At 48.0% G+C, this 19,099-nt stretch overlaps 1 protein-coding gene across 5 annotated transcripts in view; it reads right to left on the bottom strand.

Moving 5' to 3' along the window:
- HAPLN4 (hyaluronan and proteoglycan link protein 4) overlaps positions 1 to 17,768 on the bottom strand; it is a 94,440-nt gene extending 76,672 nt beyond the window's left edge. Inside the window, exons 1-2 of one of the 5 annotated variants that reach the window (XM_085637597.1) lie at positions 11,637 to 17,768; positions 8,900 to 9,017 (exon numbers count right to left, since the gene is read on the bottom strand). Coding sequence is in view for 2 of the 5 variants with exons in the window: in XM_085637594.1 (XP_085493720.1) it covers positions 11,637 to 12,344 (708 nt within the window). In the remaining 3 variants the exon portion in view is untranslated. Of the gene's footprint in view, positions 1 to 3,622; positions 3,752 to 8,899; positions 9,018 to 11,636 lie in introns of those variants that run through there. The other 4 variants (XM_085637596.1, XM_085637594.1, XM_085637595.1 and 1 more) reach the window with 4 other exon arrangements.
- Between the last annotated feature and the right edge of the window lie 1,331 nt (positions 17,769 to 19,099).

Genomic DNA, 19,099 nt, shown 5'->3' with positions numbered 1-19,099 from the left:
GCCTCACAGCCTTGAGGCAGGGCGCACTATACCACAGGAGAGGGCATAACTGCATGAGCAATATGTCCCTACAGTGTCTAAGTCTATTATTAGACATTGTAAGTGCATAGTGAAGCCATACGGAGCACATGGGCTGGGAACTTGTCAATACGAGTTCCACGGCTCCATGATGGCTTTACCAATTCCCAAGATGTTTGGTATCAAACATCTCAGATTAATGAGCCCACACTGATGCCAGTGTTTGATTAATTAATAAGTGCATTCAGAGGGCACCTCATAAGTGCCCCCTGAAGACCTACCCAACCGCTAGTGTGCAGCTGACTGGTCTACACCAGCCTGCCATCTCTAGACACGTTTCTGACCCCCTGAGGTGGGGGCCTTGTGCTCTCGAGGGTCAGAAACAAAGCCTGCTCTGGGTGGAGGTGCTTCACACCTACCCCCAAGCAGGAACAGCTTTCAAGTGCAGCGAGCACCACCCCGATCAAGCCCCACTTTTGGCAGCAAGGTCGATGGGGAAATTAGTCATCAGGAGTGGCGTGTCCCCTCTCAGCCAGGACCACCCCTAAGATGCCCTGAGCTGAAATGACCCCCTCCTTTGAAAATAATCCATATTGGTTGTGAGGATAATAGCCAATAGGATTAGGGGTATGCCCCCTTCCCCAAAGGGAGTGGACATACAAAGGGTGTAGTCACCCTAAAAGTAAGTAGCCCATTGGCTACTACCTGCCAGTGCCTGTAACTCCCCTAAATTGAGAATTTAGGGGCACCCGTGATCCTTGATCCTTAGTTCCTGGCGACCTAAAGAAGAAGGACCGAAGAGCTGTGCAGCAGCGAAGGCTTCAGATGACGACTGACTTGGCTCCAGCCCTACTAGCCTGTCTGCAGCCCTCGAAGAAACCTGCACTAAAAAGGGACTAGTCCTGCACGCCCAGCGACCTTCACAACCCTGGGAGGTCTGCCTGCCTGCCCTAAAGACCAAGAACTCCAGAGGACAGAGGCCCTGTCCACAAAGAAACCCTCAAGAAGAGCTCCAGAGCCCTGCCGAACCGCCCAACCAGAACCCCGGACCCACCTCTGCATCCAACGGCTCTGGCCAGAGTCCAAGCGGCCCACCAGTGCTAAGAAGGTTTCCCAGCAGTTCTGAGCTTGAGTTCCCTAACCGCAACCGGCTCCGATAAGGATCTTCCGACCTCAAAGAACACCCCTGCACCCGGAGCCCCCTGGCCTTGGGGAGCCCGACCGACAGTGCGCAGGTGCCCTTCCACATCCCAATTTATATCCAGAGCCACAGTTTCCCTTCGTCCAGCTTCCTGGTCCGAGCCTGCAGCCTTTGTTCAAGACCTTCCATCTCCATTGCTCTGCAGTGGGCGCCCGGCGCGGTGTTGGCACTCTGCACCCGGCCGCTTCTGTGCCACTGAGGGTGTGTGTTTGGTGCTGCCTAGTGGCCACCTAAGTGCTGGTCCTAATCCCTGGAGATTGACCACCCCCCCCCCCCAACTCAGATTTTACCTACCTGCAACTGACACCTCTTTGAGTGCCCCAGTCTCCATTGACTAACATTCAGCCCCAGTGACCGAATTAGACCTCTACAACCGGCTGCCCCAGTGCCTCTGGTGGTGCAGTCTCTAGACTTACCTGACCCTTGTCCAGTGTTGGTCCTAAAACTCGAAGACTAGATTTGTAAGTCACCTGTGAATTTGCATGTTTGTTTTACTCCATAGGTTAACATTGAACTGTTCGAAAAATACAGTATCCACTTTTGATACTTAAAAACTGATTTCACAAAACACATTTTACTGCAACTTAGCATCTTTGTTTCAAAGTAATAAACATACAATAAGTAATATTTTTACAAACAATTGGTATCAGATTTAGTCTTGAATGTGTATAATCATTTCTTGCAGGTGTACAACAAATGCTTAACACAGCCCTCTGATAAGCCTAAGTGCTCGCCCACACTACCACAAATAGAGCTTTTAGTATTATCTACTTAAGCCTCTGGGGATCCACGGGTCTCTGTGTACACTATACCTTACTTTGGTATAGTATATACAGAGCCAGCTTCCTACAGCAAGTTCACCTTATCACATGCACATTCGTCCAAGTTTCTAATAATAGATTTGTCTTAGGAGCATCTTGTCATGGTTACATCTTGCAAGGAAAGATGGGAAATGATTTCTCTACACAGGGGTAATGCAAGGGGTCTCCCCACAGGGGTATTGAAAGGGTGCCACAGGCCTGAATGTAAGCTGAAGATAGCCATAATTGGGGTGCTGTACAGTGAGTCCCACACATAAATGGGTTCTGGTGCAACTGCACCTGCAGCACTAGTGACAGCTGCTACCCTCGCTCTGAGCACGCCAGGAAACCATCAGCATGAGACGGGTTGTACGTGTCTTGGCCACCGCCCTGTGAACACCTGTGATGGTCAGAGAGGAGTTACTGGTTTCTTGTGGGAGACTTCAGCCGGCAGACGGTCACAGGATGTGTCTCCAGCTGTGTATCCTGCATTGCCGAGTCATCTACAGTTGATGAGTGGACATAGCAGTGGCCGCAGATCACCCACCTCCAACAGATTGATGGCGGGTGAGGAGATTCTTTGCACCAAGTGCCGCAGGACACCAACTGACCAGTAGGTGGCACTGCTGTGGTATGTCTGAGAAAGCGAAGACAGCTTCTGCAAAGCAATGTACTGAGTCCCCTCAATGCATTACACCCATGGCTGTAGGACACTCAGTGCCCAGCAGGTGGCACTTCTCAAGTGTACCTACGCGTGCTCGCGTGATGGTTGTAAAAGCTGCACCTGCTCAGTAGATCATATCCTGGGTCACAGGATACTTCGTGACCCCAAGGTGGCACTGCAGGTGTCCGTGCACGCTCACGCAGTGTCGGGATGCTGCACGTGTCGGCTACTGTGCCGCTCATTACATCACACACAGGAATGCACCACACTAACAGAAGGTGTGCACGCGGTGGGCTCACAGGGTACTCTCCTAGCATCCTATATCACACAAAGTATGGATACGGAGGCCACAGGCTACAATCCTTACATCCTATATCACACAATATGTGGATTCTGGGGGCGCAGGTTACACTCCCGTCATCCTTTACCACACAATGTATGGATACTGGATCACAAGCTTGTCTTGCTTTACACTCTCAAAATAAATTCAGTACACTCAAGAGGAGGCACTCACTAAAGGAGGAAAAAGGACCTGGAAAGTAGGCTCAGCAGTCGCAAACTGAGGCAAATGAAAAGGTAGCTTCAAAATAAAGCGCGGGGTTTTATTAATGCGACTCTCCCTAACAGAAAGACTTTCCCAGATGTCAAATAAATCAGGTAAAACTACGCAAATGTATATAAATATATATCTGTGCACAAGCAAATAATAATAAAAATCACAAGTAATCAAATGCTTGAGATAAAACACAAGCAGATAACAGTAAAACATTCACAAGTCAAATGCAAGGGAACAAAACATAAGCAGATAATAATAATGGTCGTCAAATGCAAGAAACAAGCCCTGTTGAATGCCAGGAATAAACACGGTCAAGTGAGAGAATCGATTACACAGAGCACTACATGAAAACATCTCAGAGCAATGAAACTCATAGCTCGTACATCACCATTTGAGATGAGCACAACATTCTGGTCGGCTTGACTCGGAAGCCCTTTCAGTCATCTAGAAGTCTCAATGGGACAGCAAAACCTGCGCCGTGATGGTGCGTCCACCTCACGAGTGAGCTTCTGTAGGACTGCCAAAACTTCCTGTCTTCAATACTTTTTACTAACACGGAAAGAGACTTCATCTATTGCAAAACCAAAGCAGACCGTACCAGTCTGTGTCAAGGTCAAGACGGAAGCTGGCCAATCCTCCGTGTTTTAACTCCGAGACAGAGAAGTACATTCCTCTCTCACGCTTTCAAATGCACATCCCAAACGTCCAGCAAGGCTGTTTTGCTTTGTGCTGAGAAAAAGAGTAAACATTCCACTCTGAAGCTGCAAGAAGGCAGGGGCGTAACACAGGCCCCCGCAGCCCCTGCGGTGAGGGGGGCCCCAAGCTCCAGGGGCCCCCTCAGCACAGCACTCTGGCTGCAGAGCTCCCGATTGTGCCTGGAGGGGCCCCTCCACGTGCCTTGCAGGGAGGCCGCCTCAAGTTTCTTTACGCCTGTGCAAGAAGGCACAAGATGAAATCATGCAAGAGCACAAAAAACAATGTTGTACATTTAAAATGGAGTCAGTTCAAACACATAATCAAAAGGTCACGACAATCTCACAATGTGAAATTGCATGTAGCACTACAAGACTACACTCCTAACATCCTATATCATGCAAAGTATGGATACTGAATCACAGACTACACTCCTATCATCCTATATCATGCAAAGTATGGATACTGAATCACAGACTACACTTCTAGCATCCTATATCACACAATGTATGGATCCTGAGGCCACAGGCTACACTCCTAGCATCCTATATCAAACAATGTATGGGTACTGAGGCCACAGGCTACACTCCTGGCATCCTAGATCACACAATGTATAGATACGGAGGCCACAGGCTACACTCCTACCATCCTATAACACACAATGTATGGATCCTGAGGCCACAGGTTACAGTCCTGGCATCCTATATCAAACAATGTATGGATACTGAGGCCACAGGCCACACTCCTAGCATCCTATATCACACAATGTATGGATACAGGGGCTACAGGCTTCTGTCCTCTGCACCCGTAGTCTGCCCCTGGTATCGCACGTGGGGTGGGTGGGTGTTTGGGGGGTCAGAGGTTAAACTCCTCCCTCCATGACATTCTCAAGGGGTGGAATAAAGACAGTTTTTAATGGGTCATTATGCGCTTTATGAGACAGAACCTGGCAAAGAGCCGGCGCACGCGCTGCATGTTAATGTCCGGCTGATTAGCGCTCTTCAGCCGCCCTCGCCCGGCTCCTGATTGGCTGCGGCTGCACAGAGGGTGCGGAGTCCTCGCTCTCCCTCTCAGGAGGAGGGCTGATTGGGGAAAGAGGTGGAGCAGGGGCACATCTGCCGACACTCCGAGCCCCTCCAGGAGAGGCCGAAGCAGCGGGATTCTAGGCACTACAGGCAGCTTCGTGCCGGGGAATAATAACTCGGTATTTGTAAAGCGCAAACTAATCATCCCTAAGGGTCTCAAGGCGCTGGGGGACAGCGGGGAGATTAAGCAAGCTATTGCCTAGAGTCACAGGGTGCTGGGCTGAGCTGCCGCCGGCGATCAAACCGTGAGCCCCGTGCCCCGGAGACTGCCGCCCTGGCCGCTGCGCCACACCTCTCTCATCGGAGGGCAGAGAGGATGGGACGGAGTCAGGCACCTGTCAAACAGGAGCTTCTATAAGAACATGAAGATGGGGCAGAATCAGGTCCATGTCAGGGTGATTCTTCTAAAAAGATGGTGGGGCTGGGCTGGAGTCAGGTGCGTTTCAGGCAGGTGCCTGGGAAACCAGAGCAGGGCTGAGGGAGAGTCCCATCCATGTGCTGCTGAGGCTAATGAAAGGTGGTGGGGCTGGCGAAGAGTCAGTTATATGCCACCATGGCCGGTTCTAGGGCAGTGCGACCGGTACTGTCACACGGGGCGCTAACCTCGAGGGGTCACCGGGCTTTGAAATTACATTGGTTTAAAAACACACCTGCTGCAGAGTTCCTTGTGTGTGTAGCAGTTTTCAGGCAACAAAAAAATGTAAAGATAACGCTGGTGATTTAATGATCCTGATGGAGAGACTGGAGTTTTTACTAGTGGCAGTTTTGACTCATCATACAGTAGCACAGAAGATTAATGTGCCTGCTGTAAAGAACGTGTACCGTGCAAATCACCAGACTATTTTATGTGGATCGCTCTGTTGGTTACGGCTTTTGTCACATAGATCTTTTTGTTAATTGCAGTTCATAGGTTACAACCGTAATACGGCTCAGTGAGCTAGGAACTCTTGAAGAGCTGCATGGCATAGGTTAGAATGTTATGTTTTTCCCCCACTCTGTCATTATTCTAATGATGCGAAAAAGGACTCATCTGGGTGGAAATACATTCTTATTCGTCAAAGCCAGCCTCTGTGGTACAATTTAAATCCTGAGTTTGTGCTTCTCCACACCAAACACTCTTAAAATATACTGCCTACTTGTGTCACCGACGTGATTCCTACACCTTGTAATCCTCAACGTCTTATGCAACATGTCCTATAGACGGAATTACACTCGTACAGTACTTGAAATGGAAAAATAGAAGTGCGGGTACTCTGTACCAGAGTAGATCGCACACCGATCTACCTACGAGGACGAACCGGCGCTGAAGGCTCCCCGCACACGGATCTTTACTACTTTAACTAATCTCATGATCCTTACCAAGGATCAGCCCATAGGAGGCGTTCTACAGTCGCCTCGTATTTTCAGGATCACCTCAGCAAATCCACTGAGAGGTTTCTTTAACTCAGACTTCTCAGTCACGGAACTTACGAGACCTAACGTTAATACTTATCCTGCCCATAGGCGCTGCAACGTTTTCTTACCTTGTCCTGAAGAAGCCCATGTCTGGGCGAAACACGTTGGCTGTATTGAACTTTGAGCACATCAAGAATAAAAACAACTAAGGAATACAATACACGTGAACTCATTAATTTTTCCTACTTCGTGTACATACTGCAGAAATCTTCTAATATATTGCCTCTCATACCCCTGTGAATGTTATTATAATTTATGGTCATATGGCAGCAGGCCATCTGAGGCGGGCAAATTTGCACCACTTTTCAGTGACTTGTCTTGGCAGTGCAGTTCTCCATAACCCAGCTGCTGGTTTCTTGTTTCAGTAAACTCTGTGCCAGAGTACCTGCTTGTTTCTGAGAAGTGCCGGTACTCTCCAATTAAAAGTAATGTATTTCTCATGAGAAGTGCTGGTACTCTCCCTCTCAAAAAAAAAAAAAAGTGCTGGTACTCCGTAACTGACAGTACCGTCCCATTTAAAGCACTGCACTTGTATGATTGTCTCTGTTTTACGTGTGTGTGATGTAAAGCGCTCCGACACCCTACACTGATATGAGTAGCGCTAAAAAACAAATGAAATGCAAGTGAGATGAGGATATGTGGAGATAAGGGGCACTGGTGGAGCGCGGCAGTGAGGGAATCCAGGGAGAAAGAGGTTTTTGAGGGGCGCCAACAAACAGAAGTCACACTGGGGGCCACCAGCGCTGAAGCCGTCCCTACACGCCACTCGTTAGTACTTGCAGTTTAGCTCCTGGTCAAGTGTCTGTGGCAACAGTAAATACTACAGGTTGTTTACATGGTGCCATGGTAGCAGTGCTTAAATTGTATAATAAAAAAAAGCAAGCGCTAGGGCCCTCGTCTGGAGTCAATCACAGCTCCCACCACACACTGCTGCAACCAACGATGGCACCAACACAACTACTGACCATCACACTCTTACAAGTGTCACAATTCGAACTATTCCAGGCCTCAAAACCATAAGAATGGCCGGACAGTAGGTATTTTCAATTTCTAAGTTACATTATGAAACACTATTGTTGTATGTGCCTCAAAAATTGCACACAGCGCCACCGTGTGGCGGACTGCCATAAGTGCTGGTGATGACAATTAAGTGCTGATGCGGAGCACTACTAAACACTGGCCCCAATTAAGCACTGGAGGGCTGTAGATATGATAGTAGGGGGGCAGAATTCAAGAAGGGACTGAAGACTGCCTTCTCCAAGGGCGAAAAAACAACCGTGGATACATACGAGCACCGAGTAATATGTGGGCGAGCGCTGTATGAATAACTTGCAACATAACATCGTTCACAAAAACCAGCACCACGTGAACCCCGTGTTTGAGGCATGACAAACCACTGAGCCGGCCCCAGACCCACCAGCCTTCCAGAAGCACCGAAGGGCTCCCTCCCACAAAAGGCCAGTCCAGCACTGCTCAAAAAATGCTTTGTAGTGTGGAAAGTCTCCATTTATAACTGGGATAGACAGTACTTGAAATTGGAAAAACAAAAGTGCAGATATCCTACACCAGAGTACCTGCTGGGTTCTGAGAAGTGCCGGTACTCTCCAATTAAAAGTATTCCGTCACTCTTAAGAAGTGCAGGTACTCAGGGCCGGTCAGTGCCGGTCCATTAAAGCCCTGGAGATAGCCAACCCTGGGGAGATACCCTGGAGCCTACGTCACGCTAGTCGAGGAGTCTTTCATCACCAGAGTCTGCATCTTTATTCAGGAAGAAAAACCTTATATTAAAATAAACACACGGGGTACCAATGGGGAGAGGTGGGGGGTATTGGTGTAGCGCTCGAGTCACACAGACGTGCCCTGGAGTAAAGTAAGGATGGCGTCTAAGCAGCTTAGATTTACTCCAGCCGTCTTACAACATACCCACAGCGACATCCGCTGCAGTAAAATGTAAGGGTGATACAGTAACATCTTAGATTTACACCAGCCGTTTTACAACATATTCACAAAGACCAGCGCTGGAGTAAAATAAGGATGCCATCTCGCAATCTAGAATTACACCAGCCGTCTTACAACATTCCCACAAAGACATCCTCAGGAGTAAAAGATAAGGGTGATATATTTACATCTTAGATCTTCAACAGTTGCCCTACACCATGTTTACAAAACCCCCACAGGAGTAAAGTGAGGCATGCCTGTTAAGCATCTTGCTTTTACACCAGGTTTTACTTATTGGATCAAAGAGTTTGTGTGGAACAGATTAAGGGAGGCGTGAGCGTAAGCTGGATTTACACCAGCCACTTTACACCGTTGTGAAAAACGTTTTCATTGGCGCGAGTAAGCCGGTTCCCTGGAGCTACTACTCGGGTTTACACCCTCAAAAGGCACTTTACTAAGAAAATAAAAATGATATTAATGCACGTTTACCTGGCTGGGTGCGTGGCCCCGGGTGTTTAGACTCTTTCGGAATCAAATGATCGAGCGCTCCGAGGCGACGGTGAGAGGTGTGCAGCGCTTTCTACAAATAAGGGGGGGAAAATGACAGCTGTTGGAACAAAATGAAAAGGTGCTTTTACAGAACTGCTATCATTCAAACTATATGTTCTAATAAAATAAATGAATGCAAATAAAGGGCACCTCGCCGTAGCACGGGACACGCCACAATAACGAGCCACAAGGTGGGGCGAAACCTGGCTCTGGTTGGTCGACATCTGAGACAGAAGCCAGCCTGGTCGGCTAACAATCTCAGAATGTGAGTTTATTGCGTGAGCTGGACCTGACTCCAAAGAGCGCTGCCGCCATCTTCAGGTATTATGCAGTATTGCACCAAACGATGACGCATGGGTCCTATTTTGAAAAGTTTTCTAATCTAGAAATGTTCACAAGCGCCACGTCTAGTTTTGAGATTACTTCGGAGCGCTTTAGACAATGACCTAAAATACAGTTCAAGGAAAGGTGTGGCGGAATTACAGTTCCATAAGGTATGCGAAAAACCGTGTCAGGTGCTCTTCAGCCCAGTTGTGTTAAAGACACACACTAAACAGAAACACAAACCAGCCCCCATGCCTTGGCTCTTACACAAACCGCAGGGCTCACAGTTCTGTTCCTTGTTATGGTGGTTCGTGTAAAGAGACTTCCTTACAATGTCACTGTAGAATAAATGCAGGCCTCCTTCCGAGAGTGCCTCAGACTTCAACACTTCTTCAGCAACTGAGTCCGTGCACAATTAGTGCAGGAACAGTTCACGCGTGCCTTTTCAATGTGGACTTTAATCACAAACAGGCCTTTTCGTGTTTTTTAGATCATAAAAAAAGTGATGACTGTGGCTGCACAAATAACAAACTAGGGCACACTGCAGGTGTGTAGAGGGTCAAATGCACTTTTCAAGCAGTAGGGGACCTAGTGTAGCTGGGGTGAAGAAGAACCCAAAACCTCCCCTTTTACAGGAAATACTTGACCAGGACTGATGAAAGGACATGAAATTGTCTCCCCTACAATCCCACGTTCCTAGTTCCTAAACCCTGCAGAGTGAGGCAAGCTAATTTTGTTAAAAGTGGAAGGCAGATGGAAACAAAGCCGTCAAACCACCAGTGTAATAAATACATCAAATAAAAGTATCCTTGGGTGTATATATGTTTTGATGGTGCACAACAACACGCCACTTACCCAAAGCACACTACATTTAAGAATAAGAAAACAACATTACATATGTGTGTTCCACAGGGTGAGAGCAGCGCAGGGCTCATGAAAGGGATATCACAACCAAACAATGCACAACATATATTACACCAATTAGTGCCTGTAAACGAGTAGGGTCAAAGTTAGTCACAACAGGACAATTCATCAACTCCTTATTTTGCCCAGTAACAGACAATCTGTATCAAGCTCATACTTTAGTTCATTGTCGACGTTTCGACCCATATATGCTTTTTAACCAGGCTTCCTCAGGACAACAAGGAAGAGGTACACCCTCAAAAACAACGTAATGGTGAGTGGAGGCGCTAGTATAGGTCCTTGGTCCGGGTAGGTATGCAGAGCAGAAACCATCGGCCGCACTGGTGTTCAGGTCAATAGACCTCGAATACACATGGTGCCCACGCGTGTATCAATGGAGCTTACAGCGGGTGGGTTCTGGTCTGTACACCTACAAGGATGTCGGCAATGAAATACATTCCATAAACACCACAGCCATCACAGGGTGTTCGTGCCTGTGTAAGACAGAGAGTGAAAGTGCTTGTGAGAAATAGGAGATGAGAAAGATGTGAGCAAGGGGCGGCTCAGTGCATGGGAGGAAGTGTGTGAAAAGTGGAGTTTGCAGGTAGGATTCGAAAGATGGAATGGAATGTGCATGTGTTCGTGAGAGGGAATTTTCTCGGAGAGGTGCGGGTGTGAGTGAAAATGGGACGGTCGTAGGAGGGTGTGGGACAGAAAAGAGGGTCTTTAAGAAAACTGTGGGAGCAGAGGATGCTGAGAGAATATCACATATGTACTCGCGCATCCATCTAAGGTTTACGCTCTCTGTGAGCGAGAGATCTGTCCAGCACTTATGCCTTAATTCTACATGTGTTCTGAGCATCTAAATCATGTAAGGCATATATGATGGAAAACCATCCGTCATATCAGATTCCAAACTAAATGCACGTTGGGTTGGGGGTGAATAATTCGCTCTTCAGACTCACTACTGCAGGGGGAAGGCCTTAGCCTCGTCTGGTTGAGCCCTGAAAGGCAGGTCGGGTTGGGGTGGAGTAAGTCGGACATCAGACTCACGCCTGGGTGGGGGGAAAGTCCTTAGACTCGTCTGGTTCACTCCTGAAAGGCAGGGAGGGTTGGCACAGCATCAGTCGCCCGTCAGGCTCCGCCGGGTGTCTCACCCTCCTCTGGAGGGGTCTCTGGCGGTTGCATGCACTGCGCCAGCACTGCGCCACGAGGGACCTCGGGCTGGCGCGGCCCTCCCGGCTCCTGGTGCAGTGTGCTGCAGCGCTGCTGCAGTGCAGTGTGCGGCCCCGTCACCAGGGCTACCGACCCCCGCCAGAGAGAGTGAGAAATAACCCCATCGGCTGACCTTTCACCCCACCGCCGCTTCAACCCACTCTCCGTGGCCACAGAGAGTGACCCTCCCACTGCCCCCTCTCCAGAGTGGCATTGCCCCGGGGCTGGCACTCACCTCTCTGCTGGAGTCTCTCCGTCCAGTGTCTCCTCCTCTCGGTCGCTTTTGCTCCTTTTCTCCTACTTTCTGCGGCTGCTGCCCGGAGTGCTGACGCGAGGGGGCTCTGGGAGGCCGGCTGCTGGAGTCAGCAAACTGGGCCACGCTGCGGGGAGGAGAGAGGGGGGGGGGGGGGAAAGAGAGGGGAGAGGGGAAAGGGAGAGAGAGAGAAGGAAGAGAGGAGTGAGAGAGAGACGAAGAGAGAGAGAAGGAAGAGAGGAGTGAGACAGAGAGAGAGAGAGAGAGATGGAAGAGGAGAACGAAAGAAAGAGAAAGGAAAAGGAGAGAGAGAGAGAGAGAGAGAGAGAGAGAGAGAGAGAGAGAGAGAGAGAGAGAGGAAGAGTGCAAGCGAGAGGGGCTGGAGGCAGGTGAGCCAGGAGAAAAAGAGGAACAAGAGACAGAAAGAACAAGAGAGGGAGAACGAAAGATATAGATGGGGCGGAGAAACAGGAGGAGAGAGCAAGATAAAGCAAGAAAGGTGATAAAGGCTAAAGTAGGTGACCTGAGAATCAAGAGAAAGAGGGAGCAAAATACAGGGAAGATAGAAGCAGGTGAGAAGACGAACAAAAGAAGTGAGCAAGAAAGTGAAGTGAGAGACAAAACAAAGAACAAGAGACAGAAAGGAGGAGAGTGAAGATAAAACGGAAGAGAGAGGTACAAAACAAACATACACACATATATACCCACTGAATACACTTTATTAGATAGACGTGTCTTCTGCTTGTAGGGCAAACGTGTTTACATATAATCTTAGAATATCTCTTTACAAAATAGTTATAAGTTATTACTAAACAAAACACTTAAATCTGCCATTTATGTTTAGAGGAGCAAACGAGACCACACCCATCATATCTGACCTAAACTCATCGCTGACCTACCCACCACCAATCAAGACAACTACCCGACCGCATGGAAGACCATCACCAGTGAAGAAATCGCCACCATCTTGAAGACCGTCCAACCTGGGGCCTCACCGGGCCCCTGCCTCTAACACACCTATAACCTTGGTGCATCACCAGTCAATAGAACACTCACCCACAACCTGAACACCACCAACACCACCACCTTTCCGGAAGCATGGAAGCACTCAGCAGTCCATGCTCTTCCCAAGAAACCGACCCCAGCCAGCTGGCAAATGTCTGTCCTATCTCCTCGTTTCCCTACCCAGCAAAAGTGATCGAAAATGACATCAACAGACAACTCCCAAGCCACCTCGACCTCTACCAACTCCTGGACAGCACACAATCAGGGTTCATAAAGAACCATAGCACAGAAACCGCACTCATCGCAGCCACCAACAACATCAGGAGCATACTAGACAGAGCAGAAACAGTGGTCTTCATCCTGCTCGAGCTCTCCAGTGCTTTCGACATGGTCTCCGACCACACACTCATCAGATGACTCCTTAAGACTGGCATCCAAGGACCAGCCCTCAACTGGATCGCTTCTTCCTCAAGGGACGAGCCCAAAGAGTCAGACTGCTTCCTTTCATATCAGATGCCGAGAACATAAGATGCAGAGTCCCACAGGGATCATCTCTCGGCCCGACCCTGCTCAACATCTACATGGTACCACTCGCCAACAGCAACAGATCACAGGGCATCAGCATCATCTCCTGCACAGACAACACAACTCACCATTCCCTGGCAGACAAGACACCACCACCACCAGAACCAACTTCAGCAACTATATGGGTTTTTAACTGCCTCCTGAAAGCAAGCACTGTGCTGAAGAAGCCAGGCCTTTCCCTCAAATGTTCTATTTGAGTTTAATCCATACATTATGTTATATATTATTTATAAAAGTTCAAACTACTACGCAATAAAGGTCACCCTGGTGTCAAAGAACACAGGCCACAGCCTCGTATAGGAGGCTACTTAGAATCAGTCCCAGGGAATTCCATTAGGCACTCGCCCACAGACGCGTAGCAGTCTAGATAGAGGTCACCCACATGCACAACTAGTTAACCCTGTGCAAAAACCAGTCATGGACCCAGAAGCTCCCATACACCTATCAAATTAAAACAGGCAGGTGACTGTGTGTGCACTCGTCCATCATTTACAGTTTTGGTGGGCAATAGACCGTACGTCATCCTCACTAAGTGGTCGGTCATTTCTTCATGTTTCCATCACTCCCTATTATGCTGTACAGAAGAAAATTTTTAAAAAAGACTAACCACGCAAAATCTTATAAGGAAGCTCAATGCTCCAGGTACATTAATGGTTAGGAATAATTCTGAGGCTTCCAATTTTCGGTTTTGCCTGATTTTTACAGATAAAAAAACAGACAAATAAATCTGCATCCATTTATGTTTTTTAAATATAACAATACAAATAAATGGTCTTTTTTTCCATAACTCACCATGCTGTCATTCAAGACTTTCAGGCCAATGTTTGTGCATATTGACAGCATGGAGAGGTTAAACAAAAAACAATGAAATTCTCTTAACTCATTTGTGCAATTTATTGAACTACAATGCTAATATTTTCACGAGATTGTAATGTTATATTATATTTGGTGGCGTATAGTGAAATGGCTTAACACCCATTGAAGTACAAGTACCTTTTGATCAGTGAAATAAGTGTGGAAATATAGTACCAACAACTTTGTTTGTGATCCACTAAGTAAATATGGGAGAATACTGAAATAGGATAAAAATTGATATTTAAATATATTTTCGAAAAATAAATAACGTATAACAGTGAGCCCTAATTACATCATCAGAAGAGCACTCTTGTAAATTTTGCAGGGGACATAATGCTCATCTTTCTGTAACCATTGCCACTGTTTATTTAAGGTATTGTCCTGTAGTAGACAGGGAATAAAATGTTGACAAAGCAGGCCTTGAGCGGTTTATGGTCACGCACTAGACATGAAAGACCCAGCACAGACTACAAAAGACAGGTTACCACCGGTCATTATTGCGCAAAGTCCAGAGGGTCGCTATGACTGCGCGTTGTGACTAATAATAGATGACTTCACTACATAACTGTTGGCAGCACTTTGACCTCGGGTGAGGATGTTGCTAGAGTTTCACAGACAAGCTGATCTAAAAGGGAACATAGGTAGATTTTCAGACAGGGCAATTGCTCCTAAAGGCTGGGAGGGTTCAGCAGCAGGGCTACCGGTATCCACCTCTTTCCTCAACTAGCTCAAGATTCTTTGTTTTCTTTTCTTTGCTCTCCTATTAAATGTTTGTAGTATGTGATATTCCCATGCTGCATGTTGTATTTAGTTCTGAAAACCATATCTCAGATATTGTAGCCTTATGTGAATTACTGTGTTCAATTCTGGAAACCATATCTGAAGTATGGTGTTCAATTCTGTAAACCAGATCTGCAGAGGTGTGTCTAAGTGCTGGAGACTTCCTTTGGTGCATGTGTGGTGCGTCCAGAGCTGGAGACATCTTTTGGTTCTTATGGTGTGGTGCGACCAGAGCTGAAGACCTACTTTGGCTCTTATGTGGTGTCCTCATTTGGTGCTTGTGTGGTGTGCAGGATGCCTATTCCTAGGTTCTTTGTTGACCATATGGTGACCATATCATGTGTGTTGTGTCAAGTTCCAGAGGCCACTTGTGTAGTACACTCAGTTCTGGAGGCCACATCTGCAGAGGTGTGTCCAGTTCAGGTGGTACAATCTTGGGTATTGTGCACAGGTCTGGAGACAACAGCTGTAGTAATAATATCATCTATATGAACTCTATGCTGGAATGAGTCTGGGGGAAGTTAGGGGTTCCAAACAAATGACATTTGGGTGCTACAAATGTGATGCCACCATACACATCAAGCTTTGACAAGATTATGGTTTTTAAAAGTTGTTTCCAACACTCTGTGCAGAGCGACCATCCTCCTTAGTACAGCCAGAAGACTCATGGCAACGACCGGTAAAGGTGCGCACCAACCACTAACCTCCAAGCAGAGACCGTGGGCAGACTTCTAGCCCTAAAGTGACTGGGGTGAAAAATTATGGTTTTTCCCTCTCTCACCCACTAAGAGCACTAAACAAAAATCCATGCAACTAAAAGTATGTGTTTTATGGTTCCTTTTTACTACCTACTCTGAGCAGGCAGTATTAGGGAGCGTGCGACCAGGGTGGTGGCAGTGGGTGGTGAGAAGGAGCAGGAGGGTGTCAGTGAGAAAGGGGTGTGTGGCCTGGCATTTCATGCTCCCCTGATCACACGCCTTGTGCATGTCAATGGTGTCTCACTCCTTGCCCGTCAGTGTCTCATACACTCAATGGTGTCTCACTCCTTGCTCTTCAGCGTCTTATACAGTTCAATAGAGTCTCATCCCTTCCCCATCAGTGCCTCATACATTTTAATATGGTTTCACTCATTACCCGTCAGACACACCACTCAGATATGTGTGCCAACCTGGGTGTGGCAGGTTAACATGTGGCTGCTTGACTGAGCGCTTCTCTCGCAGAGTGCTGATTGGCAACGGAAAGCGCTCAGTAACAGGCTGTCTTATCATAGCGCCCTGAAGACAGCTTTCAATGAGCGAGCCCTTGCGGGGAAGAGCCCCTACACTTTTTTTTTTTTTACTTTTCTCTCTTCTGATGGAACTCATGACCCTTAACCACACACCACCCAGACAGAGCAATCCAGCCAGCAGCCAGCTCGAAGTAGCATGCTTTTTAGGGTCGAGCCTGGGAGAGCATGCGCCTCGCTTGCGAGACACTATTGTTACCAAAAAGGGCTTTGTGCCCACCTATTGCTTACCATTTGTCGGGTTGCATGGCACTCTTCTTTGCAGCCTCGTAATAGGTCACTGCATGCCAAGCGTCACTTCCGTTCCTTTATGTGGAACAGGGACCAAACACTGATTCTTTTAATACTTAATCAGTGCCGTCCGCTGCACCCGACGTGATGGAGGGCTAGTTTTGTTTTTTTAAGCTTCTAGTGCGCCGCAAACAGAATGCAGCAGACTCGAGTGTGAACCATGAGTAATGCAGAGAATGGGACGGGAACTGCACTGGATCCAGGCTTCAGGAAACGCGGACTCGCCCCATCTGCATGCCAGCATTATTGGAAAACCAGCGTTTTCAAGGTCAGCTGCAGATTGTTATTTTTGGAGATTCGCTTGACTGTAATGCGGGTTGTCTAGCTGTGCACGTTTTTGCCAAAGTTTATTTTAATATAGTTAATTTTATTTCTTCTCCCCAAGTCTTCGTTTCTAACTTTAAACTCGCCTTTGCTTTTGCTTGTGGACGCGGTTCTTTAAGGCTGACAAACCATGATCTAAAAGGTTTCTTATGTGGGAATTCCAAAATGCCTTTAACACATGATCCTGCTGTACACCCAACCACCCACCCCAATCCACCCTACTCCAATCCAATCCACCCACTACAATCCAATCCACCCGAATACAAGCCACCCCACTAAATCCCAGTCCCATTCACCTCACCCCACCCACACCAATCCACCCCACCTTAGACCAATCGAACCCACCCCCCTCCAATCCATTATTCCCTACACAATCCGATCCACCCCACCCCAATACAATCCACCCCACCCAACATAACATAACAATCCACCCCAGTCCATTTCACTCCACTCCTATCTGTCTCAATACATCCCAATCCAATCCCCCCAATCACATCCACCCATTCCACCCACTCAATCCAATCCTCCTCAATCCAATTCTATCAACCCCTCTCCAATCCCACTCAGTCCAATCCACCCCACCTTTCATCAATCCACCCCACCTTTCATCAATCCAATCCAGTCAAATCCAGTCAAATCCACCCCACTCTGTCTACACCAATCCACCCTACACCAATCCAATCCACCCCACTCCAATCCATCCTACACCGTTCCCCTACCTCAACTTAATCCACCACAATGTAGTCCACCACAATCCAATCCAATTCACCCCACTTCTACTACATCCCACTCCATCCCAGTCCAATACACCCCAGTCAAATCCATCCCACAATACACCAATCCACAGCAATGCACCCCAGTGCAATCCACCTCTCTATGCCAATACAATCCCCCCACCTCATACAATCCAGAACTCCAATCCACTCCAATACACCCTACTGTACACCAATCCGCCCTACATCAATACAATCCACCCAACACCAATCCCCCACCACAATCCACACCATTTCAATCCACCCGCTTCAATGCACCCCAATCCAGTCCAGCCCACTTCAAGGCAATTGCGCCCCACCCCAATCCATCCCCATCCAATCGAATCCACCCCAACCCAATCCACACCACTCTATCCCACAATACACCTATCCAATCCACAGCAATCCACCCTAAACCAATCCAATCCACCCTTCCCTACACAATCCAATCCACCCCACTTTAGTCCACCCCATCCTATACCAATCCAATCCACCGAACCCAATCCAATCCATCCCAATACAATCCTATTCAGTGACCCCACTCCAAGCATGTTGCACCCTACCCCAATCCAAGCCACTCCAATACAATCCAACCCACCCCACTCTACTACACTCAAATCCATCCCACTCCAATCCACCCCAGTCTAATCCATCCCACGGTACACCAATCCAAAGCAATCCACCCCAATGAAAACCACCCAACCCTATACCAATACAATCCACCCCACCCAATACAATCCACCCAATTTGCACACACTCAATCCACCCCACATGAATCCATTATTCCAATCCACCCCACCCCAATCCACCCCTCACCAATGCAAGCCACCCCACACTACACCAATCCCCCACCAAATCGAATCCAATCTGCTCCAATCCACTCCACTCTAATCCACCCCACCCTACACCAATCTCCCACCCCAATGTTATGTTATGTTATTTAAATTTGTAAGGTGCACAGCTACCCCAAGTGGTTTCCCGGCGCCAATCCAATCCACCCAAGCCCAATTCAATCCACCCCACTCCAAGCATATGCACTCTACTCCAATCCAAGCCACTGCAATACAATCTACCATAATCCAACCCATCCCACTCTACTACACTCCAATCCACCCCAGTTCACTTACCCTACACCAAACCATTCCTCCCCCACTCCAATCCCCCTACATCACTCCAATCCACCCCACCCTACACCAATCCCCCACCCCAATCCACCCCCATTCTCGCCACTCCAGGCATATTGCACCCTACCCCAATCCAAACCACTCCAATGCAATCCACCTTATTCCAATCCACCCCTATTCATCCCACTCCAATCTACCCTATTCACCCCACTCCAATCTACCCCTGTCCAGACCAATTCACCCCAGTCCAATCCATCCCACGATACACCAATCCAATCCACAGCAATCCATCCCAATACAAACCACCCCACCCTATACCAATACAAACCACCCCACCCTATACCAATACAATCCACCCTACACCAACCCCCCACCCCAATCCACCCCAACCCTATCCACACCATCCCACAATACACCTATCCAATCCACAGCAATACACCCTTA

This window comes from Triturus cristatus, chromosome 12 (genome assembly GCF_964204655.1).
Source record: "Triturus cristatus chromosome 12, aTriCri1.1, whole genome shotgun sequence".
Taxonomy (NCBI): domain Eukaryota; kingdom Metazoa; phylum Chordata; class Amphibia; order Caudata; family Salamandridae; genus Triturus; species Triturus cristatus.
This window is presented reverse-complemented; position numbering and strand designations above follow the sequence as displayed.